This window comes from Ictalurus furcatus, chromosome 6 (assembly GCF_023375685.1).
Source record: "Ictalurus furcatus strain D&B chromosome 6, Billie_1.0, whole genome shotgun sequence".
NCBI classification, from domain to species: Eukaryota; Metazoa; Chordata; class Actinopteri; order Siluriformes; family Ictaluridae; genus Ictalurus; species Ictalurus furcatus.
The window spans coordinates 5839715-5859833 of record NC_071260.1 but is presented as its reverse complement, the minus strand read 5'-3'; the positions used below and the strand labels follow the sequence as shown (position 1 = coordinate 5859833).

The 20119-nt window shown below is 38.2% G+C and overlaps 1 protein-coding gene across 1 annotated transcript in view; it reads left to right on the top strand.

Moving 5' to 3' along the window:
* Positions 1-12291, top strand: part of rpe (ribulose-5-phosphate-3-epimerase) — a 35881-nt gene extending 23590 nt beyond the window's left edge. Inside the window, exons 4-6 of the mRNA XM_053626316.1 lie at positions 4985-5119; positions 10364-10450; positions 11735-12291. Coding sequence (XP_053482291.1) covers positions 4985-5119; positions 10364-10450; positions 11735-11857 — 345 coding nt within the window. The 3' untranslated portion in view covers positions 11858-12291. The remainder of the gene's footprint in view (positions 1-4984; positions 5120-10363; positions 10451-11734) is intronic.
* The last annotated feature ends 7828 nt before the right edge of the window (positions 12292-20119 follow it).

Genomic DNA, 20119 nt, shown 5'->3' with positions numbered 1-20119 from the left:
ACTCACTGTGTGACGGACTACATTTCTGTGTGGAGAACACCCTGCCTAAGAAGGTTCGGTGTTTTTCCAACAACAAACTCTAGGTGACTCCAGAGCTCAAAGCTCTGTTAAAGGAAAAAAAGAGACTGGATTGGGGACAAAGATGAGCTGAGGAGTGTTCAAAAACAGCTCAGAGGGGAGATAAGGAAAGGAAAAGACAGCTACAGAAAAAAGTTGGAGGAGCGCCTTCAACAGAACAACATGAGGGAAGTCTGGAGGGGACTGAAAACAATTTCAGGTCAGAACAAAGACAGTGGGAGGGGCCTTGTATCCGGCGACCGTGACAGGGCAAATGAATTAAATCTGTTTTTTAATAGATTTGATTCGGCTCCATCTCTCCCCTCCTCTGACCAGACCTCAGACCTGTCAGCGACTCAGCCTTTCCCTCTTGGGCCATTAGGCACTCCCTCCTCTACCCCCAGGGTTCCAGGAATATCGGCATCATCCAACTTGCACCTCAGAGCTTCGGAGATATCAGCATTACACAGCTCACACATCTCCACTGCTCACCATTCCTCACTCGAGGAGGTTTCACACCCCTCCCCCCATATCACTCATCAGGGATTGCCAATAATTTCCCCCTGCAGTCTCTCTGACACTCAATCAAGGGAATAAGGAGCTAAAGAAGATCAAGGCAAGAAAGGCCCCAGGCCCGGATGGAATCAGCTCCAGATTGCTTAAAGACTGTGCAGATCAGCTCAGTGAGGTCATCCTGCACATCTTTAATCTGAGCCCGAGACTAGCGCGAGTTCCAGTACTGTGGAAGACTTCCTGTGTAGTTCCATTACCCAAAATTGCGCATCCAAGTGAGCCAAACCACTTCAGACCTGTAGATTTAACTTCACACCTGATGAAGTCCATGGAGAGGATTGTACTGCAACAGCTGCGGACCCTAGTGAGCTCAGAGCTAGACCCCCTACAGTTTGCTTACCGACCAGGCATGGGGGTTGAGGACGCCATTATTTATCTGATGCACAGATCATTTCTACACCTGGAGAATACTGGGAGCATTGTGAGGATCATGTTTTTTGATTTTTCCAGTGCTTTCAACACAACTCAGCCAGCACTGCTTAGGGGGAAGCTTTTGGGAGCTGGAGTTGACCGCCACCTGGCTGCATGGATCACCACCTATCTCACTGACAGACCACAGTATGTGAGGCTCCAGGACTGTATGTCTGATGTGGTGGTCAGCAGCACGGTACAGGGTACAGTGCTTGCTCCATTTCTCTTCACCCTGTACACAGCAGACTTCAGGCATAACACTAACAGCTGCCACATGCAGAAGTTCTCTGACGATACGGTCATTATTGGACGAGTATCAGAGGAGAATGAACAGGAATTCCGGGAGGTCATCGCTGACTTTGTCAGCTGGTATGAATTAAACCACCTCTGCCTCAACGCTAGCAAGACAAAGGAGATGGTGGTCAACCTCCATAGGAGGCCAACCTGGTCTACGCCGGTGAGCATCCAGGGTATTGACATTGAGAGGGTGGAGATATATAAATTCCTGGGTGTTCACCTCTACAATAAACTGGACTGGTCCACAAACACAGATGTCCTGTACAAAAAGGGCCAAAGTCGTCTCCACCTGCTGAGGAGACTGGGACTTGGTGTGTGCAGGACCCTGCTTAAAACTTTCTATGACACTCTGGTAGCACTTGCTATCTTGTATGCAGTAGTTTCCTGGGGAGTTGGGAGCACAGAGAGGTACAGGAAACGTCTCAACAAACTGGTTAAGAGGGCTAGCTCTGTCCTGGTCCACCCTCTGGACAGCATAGAGGTGGTGGGGGAGAAGAGGGTGTTGGCTAAGATGGCGTCTATCATGAGCAATTCCTCTCACCCCCTGTATGAGATCCTTCAGGGTCCCTGAGCAGCTCCTTCAGCAGCAGACTGCTGCACCCTCAGTGCAAGAAAGAGTGCTACCGCAGGTCCTTCATCCCTACAGCGGCCAGACACTTTAATGCAACAGCAACATAATGTAGCACTTTTAGCTGTTTTTTTTTTTTTTGCAACATCAACCCACACATTATTATTATTATTTGTTGTATACATTGAAATTTGTATTCACCTGTACATACATTGAGGTGTCCATAGTGTACATATTACCATTAGTATTATTTTTTTAATACTCTAATTCTTATTTTTCAATTCTTATTGTTTGTGTGTGTATATATGTGTGTGTGTGTGTGTGTGTGTGTATGTATGTGTATATATATATATATATATATATATATATATTTCAGTTATTTTATTTAAATTCTATTCCTATTTAATGTGTATTCTTGCTTATGCTTTTTGTGTAATTGAGCTGCTGTAACGAGGGAATTTCCCCAGTGTGGGATCAATAAATGTTATCATATGAATGATGTTTAAAGTGACAGTGCAGTACTGTAATGAATCAGTACAGTGTTAGTGTGCTGTAAACAGTATATCAGTCTAGTAGTGAACAAATGATGTGCATCATTATTGATTTAAATTGGCTGTGCAGTAGGGAGGAGGGAGTTTCTCGGATCCCAGGGTGATGTGTAGGGAGGGGCAGCACGGTATTCAGTAGTCTTGACAGCCCATGGGTAGAAGCTGTTTCCCAGACTGGCAGTTCTTGAGCAGATGCTGTAGAGCCTTCTGTCAGATGGCATATGGGCAAATAGGTTGTAGGAGGGGTGGGAGGGATTATCCACAATGCTCAAGACCTTGCAGATGCTGCATGAGTGGAAAATATCCTGAACAGGGTACACTATCCTCTGTAGGGTCTTGCAATTGGAGATGTTGTAATTTGCAAACCAGTCAGGACACTCTCTATGGTTTCCCTGTAAAACATGGTGAGGATGGGTGGAGGGATGTTTGCTGCCTTCAGGCGCAAGAGGAAGTGCTAATGCTGCTGGGCTCTCTTGGCCAGGGTGCTGGTGTTGGTTGTCTAGGTGAGGTCTTCCGTGATGCGTTTGTCAAGGAACTTTGTGTTCATCGTCAAACCGTTTATGCATGGGGGAGAGATCAGTACAGGACTTCCTGAAGTCAGTAATCATCTGTTTTTGTTTTGTCAACATTCAGAGACGGATTGTTGTTCTTGCTGGCTCCAAATGTTTTGTTTATTTTTGCTCACTTTATAGCCTGTCGTTTAGCTTACTAGCTAGCTCACATTGATATGCACATTACTGTTAAAGGTGCTTCCTATGAAATTGGCTTCCTTTCTTCCTTTTCATCTTCATATGACGAGCTTTTATATTTTAAGACAAAAGATGCATTCATGAAAAATGTAATGATTTTCCATGTCTTCTGATGATGTTGCTAACACTACTGTGGTAACAGTTGCAATTGGAAGGGTATATATGGAGAACTGTGTCTATCAATGTCAATTTTTGTGCACCAAGCATTATACCTTAGCTGCATAATCTACCACCTGATTTCTGCTGTTCTGTTGGCAGAAAGGTAGACCGTGCGACCGGCTAACTTGATTTGCTATCATAATTTCTTGTAGACATTTTGCATACTTGTCCACCAGTCTCTGACATTGGCTTGCTGCAATTTAGACCACTATTCCATGTAATCCCTAGCCAGACTCATAGGCGTCTACAACCTTTTTTCTGAAGGCCTTACAGAACTCTTTAGATCTTGCCATGATGACACCACACACCTCGATAACAAAGGGAACACCAGACACTACATATGAGATGAGTATAAATAAGACAGGTTCCACCTGCACTCCCTAAACAGGTTCTAATCACTGGCACCCTATCTTGAACACCTGATTCTAATGTTATGGATTTGAGGGTTTGATAAATGTGGGGGTGTACTTATTCGCTAGCTTGATGCAGTTAGTGCAAGGACGGGATATGCAACCAAATATTAAGTGTTTAATTTACTTCAAAAAATTGCACAAGTTTGCCTAAAAATTGGGTTGTCTGATACAAAAGGTTCTATGTTTTGTTCTGTTTTAACACACCTAGATGTAAATACCAGGAAATAAAAGCTGAAATCCTAAACTCTCATGTCAAACCCAAATGTCTTTTGTGTACATCATAAATGATTTGGCCTTGGTGTTCCAATAGTTGCAACACCTGTATACCAGTATATTCATGCAGCTATCTAATCAGCCAATCATGGGGCAGCAGTGCAGTACACAAACCTCCTGAGGAATACAAATTAATCTCCTGGGAATTTCACACGCAACAGCTTCTAGAGTTTACACAGAATGGTGCAACAAACAAAAAACATCCTGTGAGCAGAGGGTGTGCAGGCTGAAACACCTTATTGATCAGAGAGATTAGAGGTTCAGTTTCAGTGAGTCTGTGCCCATGATAGCCTCAGATTCCTGTTCTTTTCTGACAGGAGGGGACACAGTATGGTATTCTGCTATTATGGCCCATCCATGTCAAGTCTCAATGTTTTGTGCATGGTGAGATGTTTTTTTTTTCTCACCACAGAAGTAAAGAGGGATTGAGTTATTATATCCTCCTTGGCAGCTCGAACCAATCTGGCCATTTTCCGCTCATCAACAAGGTGTTTCTACCCACAGAACTGTCACTCACTCACTTGTGCATACTGTGTAAACTCTAGAGACTATTGTGTGCAACAATCCCAAGAGATCAGCTATTTCTGAAATACTAAAACCGGCCCATCTGGCACAAACCTCCATGCCATGGTTAAAGCTACAGAGATCACCCATTTAGATATTTGATGTGAACATTAACTGAAGCGCTTGACCTGTGTTTGCATGATTTTATGCATTGTGCTGCTGCCACATGATTGACTGATTAGATAGCTGCATAAATGAGCAGCTGTACAAGTGTTCCTATTTTATATAAATGTATTTATTTTTGTGATGTTTTTCACAGACTCTGATCTGTTCTTTCCTGTTTTAAGCATTTAAGCTTTTACTGACACAGCATACCTAATGTGCTAATACATTTATTTATTTATTTATTATTTTTTTTTTTTACTTTTTCAGGTTGGTCTGGCTATCAAGCCTGGAACCACAGTTGAAGAATTAGCACAATGGGCCGGGCAAATTGACATGGCCCTAGTTATGACAGTGGAGCCTGGATTTGGTGGGCAGAAGTTTATGGAGGACATGATGCCAAAGGTGTGTTAATGTGTTTGTGTGTGCACACTACTTTTTTTTCTATTCATTATTACACTGAATACACTACACAGTAGGCCTAGTAGATTATTCAGTATGCTATGTGGACTCAGATGGATTTTATATTTTTGCAAAGTTGCCAATGCTAGAGCTAATTTTTAAATGCCAAAAAATGCAAAGCATATGCATGTTGTTACCCAGATGCCTTTATAAAGAATCTGATCCAGAAAAAAGCATTTTAGAATGTAAACTTTTTTTGTAACTTTATGGTAATAGAAAAATACAATGTCTAATGCAACCTACACAGCTAACAGACACGAACCATCCTCTTCACAGTGCGTTGAGACAATATAAACACACATCCTATTCAAGTTTGATTTCCAGTTAACTGGAACTTCTTAATTATTGCCATGGTGGTGGAAATGGGCATTTTTAATACTTGTAGTATTTTCTTATAGCCACTTCCCATTTTGTGAAGCTCAACAACCTTTAGCTGCACATCACAGTTATACAGGTGCATCTCAAAAAATTTTATATCGTGGAAAAGTAAATTTTTTGCCGTAATTTAATTGAAAAAGTGGAACTTTAATATATTCTAGATTCATTACACATAAAGTGAAAAATTTCAAGCCTTTTTTTAATCTTGATAATTAAGGCTTACAGCTCATCAAAAATCCAGTATCTCAAAATATTAGAATAAAGAATTTATAATACAGAAATGTCGACCTGAGAAGAGCTCTAATCAGCTGATTAACTCAACTCATATTTATAATTTTTCACAGCCGCCTTTGCTCATATTTACTAAGGGTGCCGGTCAGAGTTCACCAAACTTGAACTCTGGAACACATCGAAACAGGGCTGCAACTAACGATTATTTTCAAAATTGATTACTTGGCCTCCTCCACCCACCCACCCACCCTCGATTAATCAGTTAGTTGGATGGGGGTGGGGCAAACTTTCAGTACCCTTATTTTGTTTAGTTCAAATAAAATCCACAAACTGAGTGTTACAAATATAAACTTCATATTAAAACTTAACACAACTGTTTGTCCAATTATGTAAGACTGAAAAGAACCCAAGACACACAGACACACACACCAGAATATATATTATTAATCTAGGACTGTAGTTTAATTCTGTGCTTTTTGTGCATCCATAAAAAAATAATGCATAAATACTTGTGTGTGTGTGTGTGTGTGTGTGTGTGTGTGTATGTATGTGTGTATGTATGTATGTATGTATGTATGTATGTATGTATGTATGTATGTATGTATATATATATATATATATATATATATATATATAAAATAAAAATTTGTTTTAGTTTATATTATATATAGTTGTGTATATATAAGCATTATTTTTTATGGATGCACAAAATGCACCGAATTAAACTACAGTCCTAAATGAATAATAAAAACTCCCTTTCACTGCACCTCGTGGTTTCTGTTTCTCACTGCTTTTAGACATATTGTTTTAATTAGATATTACAGATTTTACTTGCGCTCCCACTGTGTATGACCGCACATGAGGAGCAACCTCGTTACTAATACATCACTTCTGTTACAATAAACGGCAGAATTTACACTGCATGCGTGCAAATACAACATATAATGACAATAAACTGGAATTAAACTAAACCTTTTAAGCAGCTTGCACCAGTTTCCCTGCCCCTTACTCACAGTGGAGCATTGTGGATATAAACATAACTTTGTGCTCATGCAGCACTGTTTATTTCCAGAGTGTTTAATATAAAATGTTCCCCTGCCTTAGAGGACTTTCTTCCTCAGTCACATGACCATTCTTCCTCCGTCTGATGGAGACTGAGGTCATGTTGGGAATAACAGGTAACGCTGACATAAACAGTAAACTGAAGAAAGTCACTGTCCGTGACTCTGGGTATTAGGCTAAAGCTAGCGGCGTCACATTACGTGTGTATGACGTCATGCGACGTCGACTAGGAAGCAGCTTATGCTTCCGGTTAGTAAAAAAACGCTAGTGATATATTTGAGATGATATTACCTTTCTAAAATCCACACACTAGACGCTAGTACAGAGTGCATAGTGTAAGTGTACAGTACTTCATTTGGGACACAACTTTAGTATTTACTCTCCGAAGCGTGTTTTCGGAACAGAAGTAACGTAATGAGTAAATCTCCCCCGTGCCGCGCGCAGACCAACTAATTGATAGAGATTCGTTGACAACGATTTTCATAATCAATTATTGATTAGGTATTGCAGCTCTACAGTGAAATATGAAACTTCTTTGCATGAAGCTTGCATTTCCGGTCTCCAGCATTCGCATGTGTATGAATGGAAGTGAATGGAACAAAACGTGTAGTGTGATTGCCCCTTCAGATAAGTTAATGAGCTTGCCATTTGCTGTAAAAAAAAAAAATAATAATAATAATTTTTAAAAAAAATGTAAGGATTTTTCTCACAGGATTTTTATCACTTCTGCAGGATCTGTTACATATGAAGGACCTATATGGTTTGTTGGTATGCTGTAGCTAACAGGCCATCTAGTTAACGTTATCTTGGCTGTCTTGATTGTACACTATATGGCCAAAGGTTTGGCTAAAAACATACGTGACCAATCACACCCATATGTGCCTTTTGAACGTCCCATTCCAGATTTATTTCCCTTTGCTGTTTGTAATAACCTTCACTCTTCTGGGAAGGCCACTAAATTTTGGAGCATGGCTGTGGAGATTTGTCAAATCAGCCACGAGAGCATTAGTGAGGTCAGACACTGATGTAAGGTGAGGAGGCCTGGGGTGCAGCCTGCAGTTCATCCCAAAGGTGTTCTGTGGGATTGAGGTCAGAGCTCTGTGCAGGACACTCAAGTTCTTCCACTCCAACCTTAACACACCATGTTTTCATTGAGCTCAGTTTGTGCATAGGGGTGATGTCATGCTGGAACAGGTTTGGGACTCTTGGTTCCAGTGAATGGAAATTGTAATTCTATAGCATACATAGTCATTCTATATAAATGTGTACTTTTACTTTTACAACTTTATGGCAAGAGTTTGTGGAAGAACCGCATATGGGTGTAATGGTCAGCTGCCCAAAAACTTTTGGCCAAGTAGTATAAGAAGGTAATACAAGGTTGCCATTATAAAACCTCTATTGTGGCAAAATTTGTTGTGTCCAAAATCTATATACTGTTGGAATGAAATGGACACCCTTCATGATATATCTATATCTAAATATTTTGTATGTTTGATTTAGTGAACATGGCTTCAATGTAACTCTGTAGCTTGACATCTATTACATTTATAACAGTTGAAAATCTATGCCATGGACAGCTATTTTTTTTTTTAATCATCTTTAAAATTTAATTTTGAAGTACATTTCTATTTTGCATTATTCTACTGCAATATGTCCTTTATGAATGTTTTTAGGACCATTTCAAAACATGTTCAGGGTGTGGGTGGATTCAATGACCAAGCACTGAAACTGAATTGAAAATGTATGAAAATAACAACCATTGTCACCTGAGCCACAGTACTCTGGTCTGAATAATTGCAAACCAATATGATATGGTAATGGAAAAATAAAGTTAAACGTTTTTCTCTTTCATATACATATACAGCCCCCTCCAAAAGTATTGGAACAGCAAGGCAAATTCTTTTTATTTATATATACACACTGAAGACATTCTGATTTGAGATCAAAATATGAAATATTTATATTTACAATATTTACACCTAATATTTACATCTTTAAAAATTTACATAGTCACATAGGCAGCTTGGGTCAGGTGGTAGAGCAGGGTGTCCACTAATCACAGGGTTGGTGGTTTGATCCCTGGCACACATGCCTCCACATGCTGAAGGGTCCTTGGGCAAAACACTTGAACCCCAAGTTGCTCCCAGTGGCAGGCTAGTGTGTGTGAATGGGTGAATGAGAAACACTGTAAAGTGCTTTGTAGAACTGCTAAGGTTAAAAGGCCCTATATAAGTGCAGACCATTTACATCTAGATGACATCACCAAATTGTTGGTTTCTTCTTTTGTGATTTTTTTTTTTATTTTTTATTTTTTTTCCAGGTTTTTACTGCAGCCTCTTTCAGGTGTTTGTTTTGGGGGGTTTCTCCCTTCGGTCTCCTCTTCAGGAGGTGAAATGCTGCTCAGTTGGGTTAACGTCTGGTGATTGACTTGGCCAGTCTAAATCCTTCCACTTTTCCCCCTGATGAAGTCTCTTGTTGTCTCTTGTTGTGTTGGCAGTGTATTTTGGGTCATTGTCTTGCTGCATGATAAAGTTTCTCTAAATTAGATTAGCATTAGCATTTCTCTGTAAATTGGCAGTTAGAATCTTTATGTAAACTTCTGAATTCATTCTGCTGCTACCATTATGAGTTACATCAATAAAGATTAGTGAGCCTGTTCCAGAAGCAGCCATGCAAGCCTAAGCCATGACACTACCTCCACCATGCTTGACCAATGAGCAGATCCTTTCTTTCTCCATCACTTCGGTAGAGGTTAATGTTGGTTCCAGAATTTTTGTGGCTCATCTCTGTATTTCTTTGTGAATTTCAATATGGCTTTCTGATCCTTACTGCTGATGAGTGTAAGAATCACACGCTTGTGGTATGGCGTCTATATTTCTGCTCTTGAAGTTTTCTTTGAACTGTGGATTGTGGTACTTTTCACCCCTGCCCTGTGGAGGGTGTTGTTGATGTCAATGTTGTTTGGGGTTTTTTCTTCACTGCTCTCACAATGTTTATCATCAGCTGATGTTTTCCTTGGCTGACCTGTTCCATGTCTGTTTGTTAGTAAACCAGTGGTTTCTTTTTTTTTTCAGGACATTCTAAATTGTTATATTGGCTAAGCCCAATACTTGTGCAATGCCTCTGATTGATTTTCCCTCTTTTCTCAGCTTCAACATGGCCTGGTTTTGTCCCATAAACAACTCTCTAGTCTTCATGTTGGTTTATCCTTTTTTAACAAAAAATTAGATATGTAGATTGATGTTTAAACAATCAATCTAACAGGACACACCTGGGTAACAAAAAACATGTCAGCCACATATTCCAATATTGTTGATCACTTGAAAAATGGGTGGGTTCAAACAAAAGGTGTCGTTCTAAGTTGCATAACACATCTAGATGTAAATATTAGGAAATGAAAGCTCAAACTCTGACCTATCTTCTCATATGTCTTCAGTGCATAGCAAAATGCCTCGTCATTCCAATACTTTCCAAGGGGACTGTATATTATAGTTAATACTATTCCATTCCTCACAGGTCAGCTGGCTAAGAACTCAGTTCCCTTCCCTAGATATTGAGGTAGATGGAGGAGTTGGACCAGACACAATTCATCGATGTGCTGAGGTATAAAGTGATGAATGTTGTGCTATACTGTAGTGTAAGGGTGTGAAGCTCACACACAAGAACATGATCTAATGAAGTAACTGTATAAGATTTGTATACCATTTGTAAGTAGCTACTCATAAGTTGACTGTCGGTATGACCTCTCAGCATGGTCTTGTTGCAGCTGAGTACACCTCATTCCACACCTCTCCTTTCACAGTTGACTTGTGTGCTATGTTTGAGAGGTCAAGTTTCAGTTGAAAGCCAGTACTCTTGCCACGTTTTTCTTAATTGGCTGCAAATTCTGTATTGCTGGGCTTCACCTAATCTTAACATCCCTCCTGGGTGATCCAATCACACCTGACATTTTTGTGTGTTCCAAATGTGTCTCCAGTGAACCCCTGTTTATAAACAACTTTGATTAGGCATTAGTAATGGAATACCGGTAGTCTGATCAGTTTGAAAAAATACAGCATGACCAGTCTGACCAGCCTGAAGAACTGTACTGAGTTTGGTGGAAGTAGCTTGAAAGCTCAACGAGTTATAACAGTCAGAAATTGTTTATGCAAGTCAATGGGAATTTTGTCCGTTTTGAGCTTCCACACCGGGAATTCCGTAATTCTGATCACTTAGTCATAGCAACTTGAAAGCTCTAGGAGGAGTAGCAAGTTAATTTTTTAGGTCTCAGAAGTTGTTGTTTATAAAGCAAAACCGTATGTTTGCTTTCTCAAGCCAACATAAACTTATTAGTTGTGAGACAGGCATGAAAACCATAAACAGTTACATGTAAGTGGTGTAAACAGAAATAAATAAACAAACAAATAATTATCTGCAAGCAGATGTGTGCATTTTGCTTAATAAAGAAAAACAATGCAATAATAAAAAAAGATTATAGGCCTTGACTGATATAATTTCTAGCTGTTCTAGACAGCCATTAAGATGGGAGTATTTTCAGGCCACCATGGGCATTTATGAGGAAGTTGGACTTTCCACAAGATAAGCAGGTCTTGATAATGGGCTCTGTGTAAGTGACAGGTTCACAAATACTTGACTTTATTTTGGGTGACTGTCATTAATTAGTCAGAGTTTAGTCAGTCAGAGTTTAGATATGAAACAGTAATGTAAACAGTAATAGTGATCTATCACACGACTATATTTCTGCTGACAGTCAATTATGATTGAGCTCTCAACCTTAATCATTTTCTAATTCTGACTTTTGATCAGAAAGTGCAAAGTTGAGATAAAATTGGGCTAAAATGTTGTGGTTCTGGCTTTGACTTTTGATCCTTGCTTTCTCTTTTTCAGGCAGGTGCTAACATGATTGTCTCGGGCAGTGCTGTACTGGGCAGTGCAGACCCTCGAACCGTAATTGCCCTTCTCAAAGATGTTGTCCTTGAGGCCATTCAGAAACGATCTCTAGACCGCTAATAACATCAGCCTTTCCACACACCCCCACCCCCCAACTATCCAAAATTAAAGCTCAACCTGTATGAACAATTTGAATGGACAAGTGTATACTAATTGAGCTTGTTAATTGCCTTGAGAATCAAGACTGAATTTTATTTTATTTTTTTAAACCAATACAGCCTTTAAGACCTTTATGCTTGCTTCTTTGGGAGTATTGTTCTTTTATCATTTGTTTTATGCTAGTAGATGAGCACCTCAGTACAAACAGCCCTACAACAAACCGTTCTAGAACGGTTATACCACTAAATATAAATTTTGCTAAGACACTGAGGTGATCAATCAGAAAGTAATTACAAGAAGAGGACTGTAGTAGTCATTAATGCTTGTACATTCCATTAATTGTTCTTTAAGAAAATGTGAAACAATATTCATGTAAATAAAAGCTGTGGTACATATTTGTGTATTTTAGCTGGGTTTTTTTTTTTTTTATCAGATAGAAGTTAACATTTGGCTTATTCTAACTATATTTAGATAAAATTACTTTCAGTTACAAAGACAGTGAGAGAGTGATGTTTCAGTAAATAGTTTATTATTGCATTTAGACACAAGACCATGTAAAATGTGGCTTTGAAAGCTGGCCCTGCAATACAATTAATTGCCAATGCTTTCAGACCATGGAACAAGAACAATACCTTTTATGGATTGAAGTGTTGTCAGTGGATATGTCACAATATCAACAAGGAGAACATAACTGTTTTGCAATAGTCTGTCACCATTTTTGTCATTCTTTGGCCAAATCGTCCAACTTTCCAAATTCCTCTGGCTTTGTACCATGAACATCAAAGGATCTGAAAAGGAAGCCGTTTCAGTTTTCAGAAAATCAGTTTAACATGCAGCAACAGCTTATATAAGAATTTGTCCTGGATATCCATTATTGCGTTTTAGTAACAAACCTCTGTTCTCCCTTGAGTCCAGTAGTGGCTTCTTGTGCACTTTGGGTCAAACTAGAGTGAACAGAAGAAAAAAAGAGAAAACGGTGTGGTGTAGAGCGTCACAGTCAAAGCTCTGGCAAAGAGAGTACAATAGAAGACAACCTAAAACATTTGAATTATTTTATGACACTTAGTTTGTTCAAAGAATTGTTTTGCAATAAAATGGCAGAGAAAGTTGGGAAGCTCTCCAAGCATTTTTAAAATGTACACAAGAAACATTTAGGTTAACTGCCATAATAATTGGGTAGAAATTATTTGTGAAACCTTCTTATATGTAATATTCTTATTTCATTTAATATAACTTAACAATTATTTAAAAAACTTTCATCTGTAATTCATGTTCAATAGAAAAGCCTCTCTCTATCATTTGGGTAGAAATTGTAAATCGCAGCCACAAGTTTTTCAAGGATGTAATGTTTCTGATATCTGGTTAGCTGTAGCACTTTACCGGAAGAATTTTTAGGCAGAATGTCCTTCTCTAAGCTTATGCTCTACGTCATAGGCAAACAGGGGCACGGGAAAGTTACCTTGAGGCCATCATGAAAAGTGTTCAAGTGAGGAAATGTCTGATGATAATGTCTCTGTATCTGTGGTTGAAGTTGAACTTCTTCCCACAAAAAAGGGTAGCTTTTTGTGGCAACTCTTCAATGTCCACTAAAGATGTGAGTTGCCCATCAAAATCAGTCTTCATACAAGAGTTGGGGTCCAATCGTGAGCAAATTCACACACTTGGGTAAATTTGTACTCGAACTTGACACGGACGCAGAAATTTTTCAGAGTACAGTTGAGTCCACGCCATGTGTAACATGAAAAAGATTTTTTTTTAAAAATTAATAAATAACAAGAAATTAATGAATGTCTCCTTGTATGACTAGGGGGCTTTCTGTGCACACACGCTTGAAGCACGCGCACAGAAAGCCGCCTCATCGTGTGAGTACCGATTTGAGTTCTCTTTAGCGGCTTATTACGCTTGGACGTACACATACACACACATCATGTCAAAATGCAGGTCTGGCTGAGTATTCATGCAAACACAGACGGTTATGTCTTAAGTGTATGTAAACAGTTGGGGGAAAAATCAGAGGTGTGTCACTACAGTTTGGATCTGTGTATTATGTCTTAAAGTGACAGAAGTCTAATAAACCTGCTGCTGTCTGTGTCATTAATGTTAATCAAACAAAAGACAAAGAGAAAATCACTCACTGATTCATTTGACTGAATAACTTCAGTAAATTTAATAAGAATCTCTTTTATTTTTACATTTAATTGCTTTATTCAATTTCTGTAGTATTTTTTACTTGAACCCTACTGATAGACCTACCTGAGAAAACGTATCGTTATCATGATAAGATTTTTGTCATATCGCCCGCCCCTAAACATTAGCATTTGGTGGCTCCAGTCTTGAATTTCACATACAATGTGAAATGTACTTCTTAATGTAGTAAATATCATAAACCCTGCTGATAGGGTTTTTTTTTTTTTTTTTTTTTTTTTTCATTTTAGGAATTAAAATGAATAAAGTTACAAGAACAGATATGTGTTCAGAAATGAGTTTGTTGTGAATCATAGACAGATTAAAAGCAGTAATAAAGCATTAAGTTTGTTGTTATGACATGCTGCTAAATGTAACTCTGTACTCTTTCTCCAAGATTCCTGTGGGGGAGACGCATCAAATCACTGAAATGTAATTCGAACTGGAGGACACAATATAGTCTGATACAATAACAAAACAGGTTAATTTGTATTTTCATACACTTGTAATATAATAAATGTTCTACATATTCCTCTATATCCATTTTTTCTTTGAAACCATTTCTAGGAAACTAGTTGAGGTGCTGATGGCATGAAATAAAAAATATTAAATGCCAATGGTAAGATGTAATAGTGATATTTTTGTTACATTTATGTTGCCATTGGTTTGTGAAGGTTAAAATATTAATTTAACAGCTCAGTGTTGAGTTTACAATTGCAATTTCAAATCTTTTTTCAATTTTATTAGTTTCTGGACTCTGCCGGACTCGACTCAGACTCGGCCGTTAAGGACACAGACTTAAGTCCGACTCAGACTCGATTGATTTAAGGACTTGGTCTCTACTCGAATTCGGCAAAGGTGGACTCAGACCCAATACTACTTCATACTGTATGCTGAAGTTTTCATCCAAATCCAGCTTGTCTAAGACAAAGACAGCTTGTCTTTTAAAACTTTTAAGAATTTCAGTAGATTCCGGATGGGTGACAAATGTGACCTTCTGTGTAGTTCTGGCATCAACAATGAAATGAAGTATAATCACTGATGAGGTTGCCATGTTTCTCTGGAATGAAACAGGAATAAAAATATACCGAAGTTTAGTTACACACAAAAAAAATTACCATTTATTTGAATCAGTATGTCACTGAAGTACTCATGTTCAGAAAACTCAGCACTGCTTCAGCAAATGCTAGGATGAGGATCTCTTGGGGGTCAGCAGTAATTGACCATCAATGTGGTAACCAACAAATGTGATGCTGTCATTCAAATCCGAAAGCTGAAAAACAGAATACTAAGCCAATTGCAAAGATTACTTACATGCAAAGATTACTTACATGCAAAGAAGTAAAGTTGCTTCTTATAATAGCAATTTTATAGTATTTGATTTGTGTTTATTTAGTGTGCATTCTGTAGAGCAGCCAGAATTGGAGAGAGGCCAGGGTTTCAGAGCAGGTCAGCCAGGCAGTGCATCAAAGGCCATATCAACCTGAGCCAGGATGTATCATTCATCAGCAGCTTGCAAATAAGAGACTTAGTTTTCAGGTTAGATGGTACAAGGACCACCATATTATACAGTTTATGGTATGTAGTAGTTCTTGTTCTAGTTATATTATAGTCCGTCTCTCTGACTGTGCACCCGAGTCTTTATAATCTCCACTCCTCAGTCTGAGTATTCTCAATTTTCTGCCACTGCAAGTACCCTCTTACAACCACACTAATTAGTACATTCTGTTCCTAAAACGTAATTAGAAGTGGGCATTTAAGTGCTTTATTTTTAAAAAATCTTTTCGGGGGAGCATGCCCCCAAACCCTCCTAGCATTTCAGTGTCCCCCCAGGTTCAAAATTGCTCCTTACTTAACAAAGCCTAGGTAGCATATCTTCTTGTTTTAGGAAAGTTCACTCTTGGTTAAACATCTGTACATAGCCTTGACATCTTAATATATTATAATACAACATCCACTGTAAAACCGGATAGTTCATTTAACTCAAAAAATTTGAGGAAACTAATTACCTCAAAATTTTTAAGTTGATAAATCAATTTCTCTAAGCCAAATACACTTAAATATAACAAAAAATTAACTCTATTTAAGTGTATTTGGCTTAAAGAAATTGATTTATCAACTTAATTAATTTCCTCAAATTTTTTGAGTTAAATGAACTATCCGGTTTTACAGTGTATTACCTAGCTAGTTTTAGATTATTTTTTTGTCTTCTGTGTAAAAGTAACTTGTTCCTGGGTATAAATTTTTGTGATAAAAATAAGCTTCTGTTCCATAAACTTGGTACTGATAACAGCTCAACATTATTTACATTAGCCTACCATTTTGGGGTCTTTGCTATTATATTCCAGTATCATTATGCCTCAATTAGCTAGTTATAGATTAAGAGTTGTTGTTTTATGTGCACATATGTCTTGCCGCTGTGTATAATCATTTATGTTGTTAAAATAACATTCTGTTCTGTCAACTATGTACTCTTATGAAACTTCCCTTAGGAGCACTGTTGAAATATTTTAAAGGTGGGGCACAACCAATGCCACCTGCCCAAGTGCCAATGCTACAGGTGATGATGATACAGCAGGTGAGTTTTCAACAATCCCAGATCAATATATTTATATGGATAAACCATGCCTTTTGTGAGACCTTTTTTAGTTTTTGACAGACAGTTGGCAGATATTGGTACGATGTAAGCAACACAGCTACAACTAATAAAATTGATAATGGGTGTATTAGATTTATAGTGTGATTAATCAAGCATTGACAATAGTCAATTATATTAGGGACCGAGGGGTCCCCAAATCAAATTTTGCTTAGGGCCCCATAAAGGCTTGGGCCGGCCCTGAGAATAACCTAACCAGCCACATGTCTAGACTTCAAGCAACATGAAGTATTTATATATAATATAGGGTTATTCATGTGGTAGTAATAGTAATTTATATGAATCATTAAAAATGTTGTATAGTTTAAGTTCTCATAGAATTCTATATGACACTTTTTAATCCAGTAGGTCTGAAGGGAAGCGACCATCTTGCTAAGAGGAAAAGTTCATGCTGCAGGCTCTCAGCACGTTCGGTGATGACGTCACGAACTGCCGAAAAGCGCCACAAGGGGGCGTTTGTTCAAACTTAAAAATGTGATTATTGGTGAACATATTATCTAAAGTTAACTTAACTTAAACTGCTAATTTAAACCTTTGTTAGATGTTGAACAGACTCAAAAATTGTTAGTGGAACTATTTAACACATTTTTAGTGAAAGGTATTTTTAAAAAATATATAAATAAAGGTACTGTTGGGATTTACAGTGTATCAGAGGTGATATGGCAGACTCATGGAGTTGGGGAAGTAACTTCTAAATTATTTGAGTTGAGCTGGGAGTAGACATTAAACAAATTCCTTTTTGTATGAATTTACACCAATCAGCCGTAACATTAAAACCACTGACAGGTGACATGAATAACATTATCTCATCTTGTTACAATGGCACCTGTCAAGGGGTGGGATATATTAGGCAGCAAGAGAACAGTTATTCTGACATGGGCCAAATTGTGATGGCTTGACGACTGGGTGAAAGGATCTCCAAAACGGCAGGACTTGAGTGTTTCCAGTATGCAGTGGTTAGTACCTACCAAAAGTGGTCCATGGAAGGACAATCTGTGAATCGGTGTCCGATCCTACAGAAGAGCTACTATAACACAAATTGCTGAATATGATAATCCTAGCTGTGATAGAAAGGTGTGAGAACACAGTGCTGAACCCTGTCCACCACGGAAAGTGCCTACAATGGGCAATCCAATTTACTATTGAAACCTTTTACTATGTGAAAAAACACCACCAATATTCAGATTTGATCACGTTACATTGTGGATGACTTGAGCATCAGTTAAAATGTATATAAATTGCTGAATCTAAAAGAGCATTTGCAACAAAATCACAACTGTAATTGCAAGTCATGAGGTGCCATGTTGAACTTCCAGTGACCAGTATGAGGGAGTGTGAGAGCGATGACACCAAATTTAACACACCTGCTCCCCATTCACACCTGAGACCTTGTAACACTAACAAGTCACATGACACTGGGGAGGGAAAATGGCTAATTGGGCCCGATTTGGACATTTTCACTTAGGGGTGTACTCACTTTTGTTGCCAGCGGTTTAGACATTAATGGCTGTGTGTTGAGTTATTTTGAGGGGACGGCAAATTTACACTGTTACACAAGCTGTACACTCACTACTTTACATTGTAGCAAAGTGTCATTTCTTCAGTGTTGTCACATAAAAAGATATAATCAAATATTTACAAAAATGTGAGGGGTGTACTCACTTTTGTGAGATACTGTACATGTAAATATCTATTGGCTTGCTAGAAGCTTTTGAGTTATGCTTTACGTAGTAGTGAAAAGTAATTTAAATCAGTAAGGAAATATTTGTCTCTGTACTGATGTTTCCAGCCCCTTGTGTTTCTGCAATATGTTAATGTTTGCATATGAACACCTGAACCAAAATACCAGAAAAAGAGAACATAGAAACACTTTTTTTTTTTGGCTGAGTTGGTGCATCAAATAAAGAGATTTGTAAAAGACCAATGGTGTTCATGTTCACCCTGTAATCATGTAGGTTTGGCTGGCGTTCTTTAAATTACTATGCTTTGTTGCAAATTTCAGAATTTTCAAAAGAATATATAATTATTCACAGAACCTTTTTTTGTTGGCTTTTTGAAAAGGAACCTGATATCTGAAAAATATTCTGATGAAAATATTCCTCACTAAACTGTGAGCATGTGAATTACTGATTCATACTGGCTGTCAGCGTGCACCACAAAAACCTTGTTTTTTCATTACAATGCAATGCAGAAATTTCACATGGAATACTATAGCCAAAGATTATTTTAGGTAACCTCTTTACAGTTATTAGAATTAGAATCCTCTTAGTAAAATAGAAAGCTACTGCTTCACTACTGCTGCTCATATAATCCACCATATGGTATTCTGTAAAATACATGGAGAAAAGCATTACATTGTAGTATCTTGGTAAATTTTGGTAATAAGTGTAGCAACTTTATATACATTTTTCATACAGCTGCATCTTCCAGCCATCCAAATTAACATAGTTTACCTATATGGGTGTATACAGGTCTTACCAGGTGAGCATCCTGCCATTTTGTGGCAGGATGCACTTCCCTCACATATTAGCTTTAATCTGACTGCTGGGTGGCAGAGCATTGCCCATAGGGTAGTCAACAGAGTCTGCAGGGAGCAGCAGCTTGCTTTTTCTGTATTCTGGACTTTGGCTTTCAGCCTTTCCCATGTCAAAGGTCAATGATACCTTGTTCAGGACCCTTGAAAACAAGTTCATCAGGCTCCTAGCATGCACTATTGGACTTCACTGGATACATGTTGGGTTGCCCAAAAGATAGATGGAGGAAGAACCTGGAAGCCACAGTAGCTGAAGATGAAATTACAACTAATGTGAAAGAATTATTCAAATAAAATCCAAAGTCTCATCCGTATTGAGTCACAGTCTAGCTGGAGATACCAGTCCTACTGTAGGATGCAAGAAATATCCCAGCTTACTAGCAGTGATTGTTTTTTTTTCTTTTCTTTTTTTTTTTTAAAGACTTGTCTGCAGCACCTGCTTTCTACTAGTCGATCAGTTTGCTGATTCATTCCCCTCAAAGTTTTCTCTTGGCTGCAATTTAATGCGCGCTTTAATTTACCACTAGATGTCAGGGTGGGATCACCTTTATCACTTTTATTCGAATTACTTCAAGTGAGGATCCAATGCCCTTTAAAATGTAAAAAAAAATAATAAATAATAATAATAAATTAATTAAATAAATAAATAAATGTCAAAGTAGCACAACAAACAGAAACAACGTGAACCTACACAACCTGCAGCAACCTGAGATGGTGATGTTGGTGGGTTAAAATAAATCAACATTAAAATGAAACTTTAACATTAGTGCTCGCCATATGCCTTTGAAAAGCATGATCTTTTGCTATGTTTACTGTTATATAAGAGACGAGCATGTGACCTGAGAAGGGC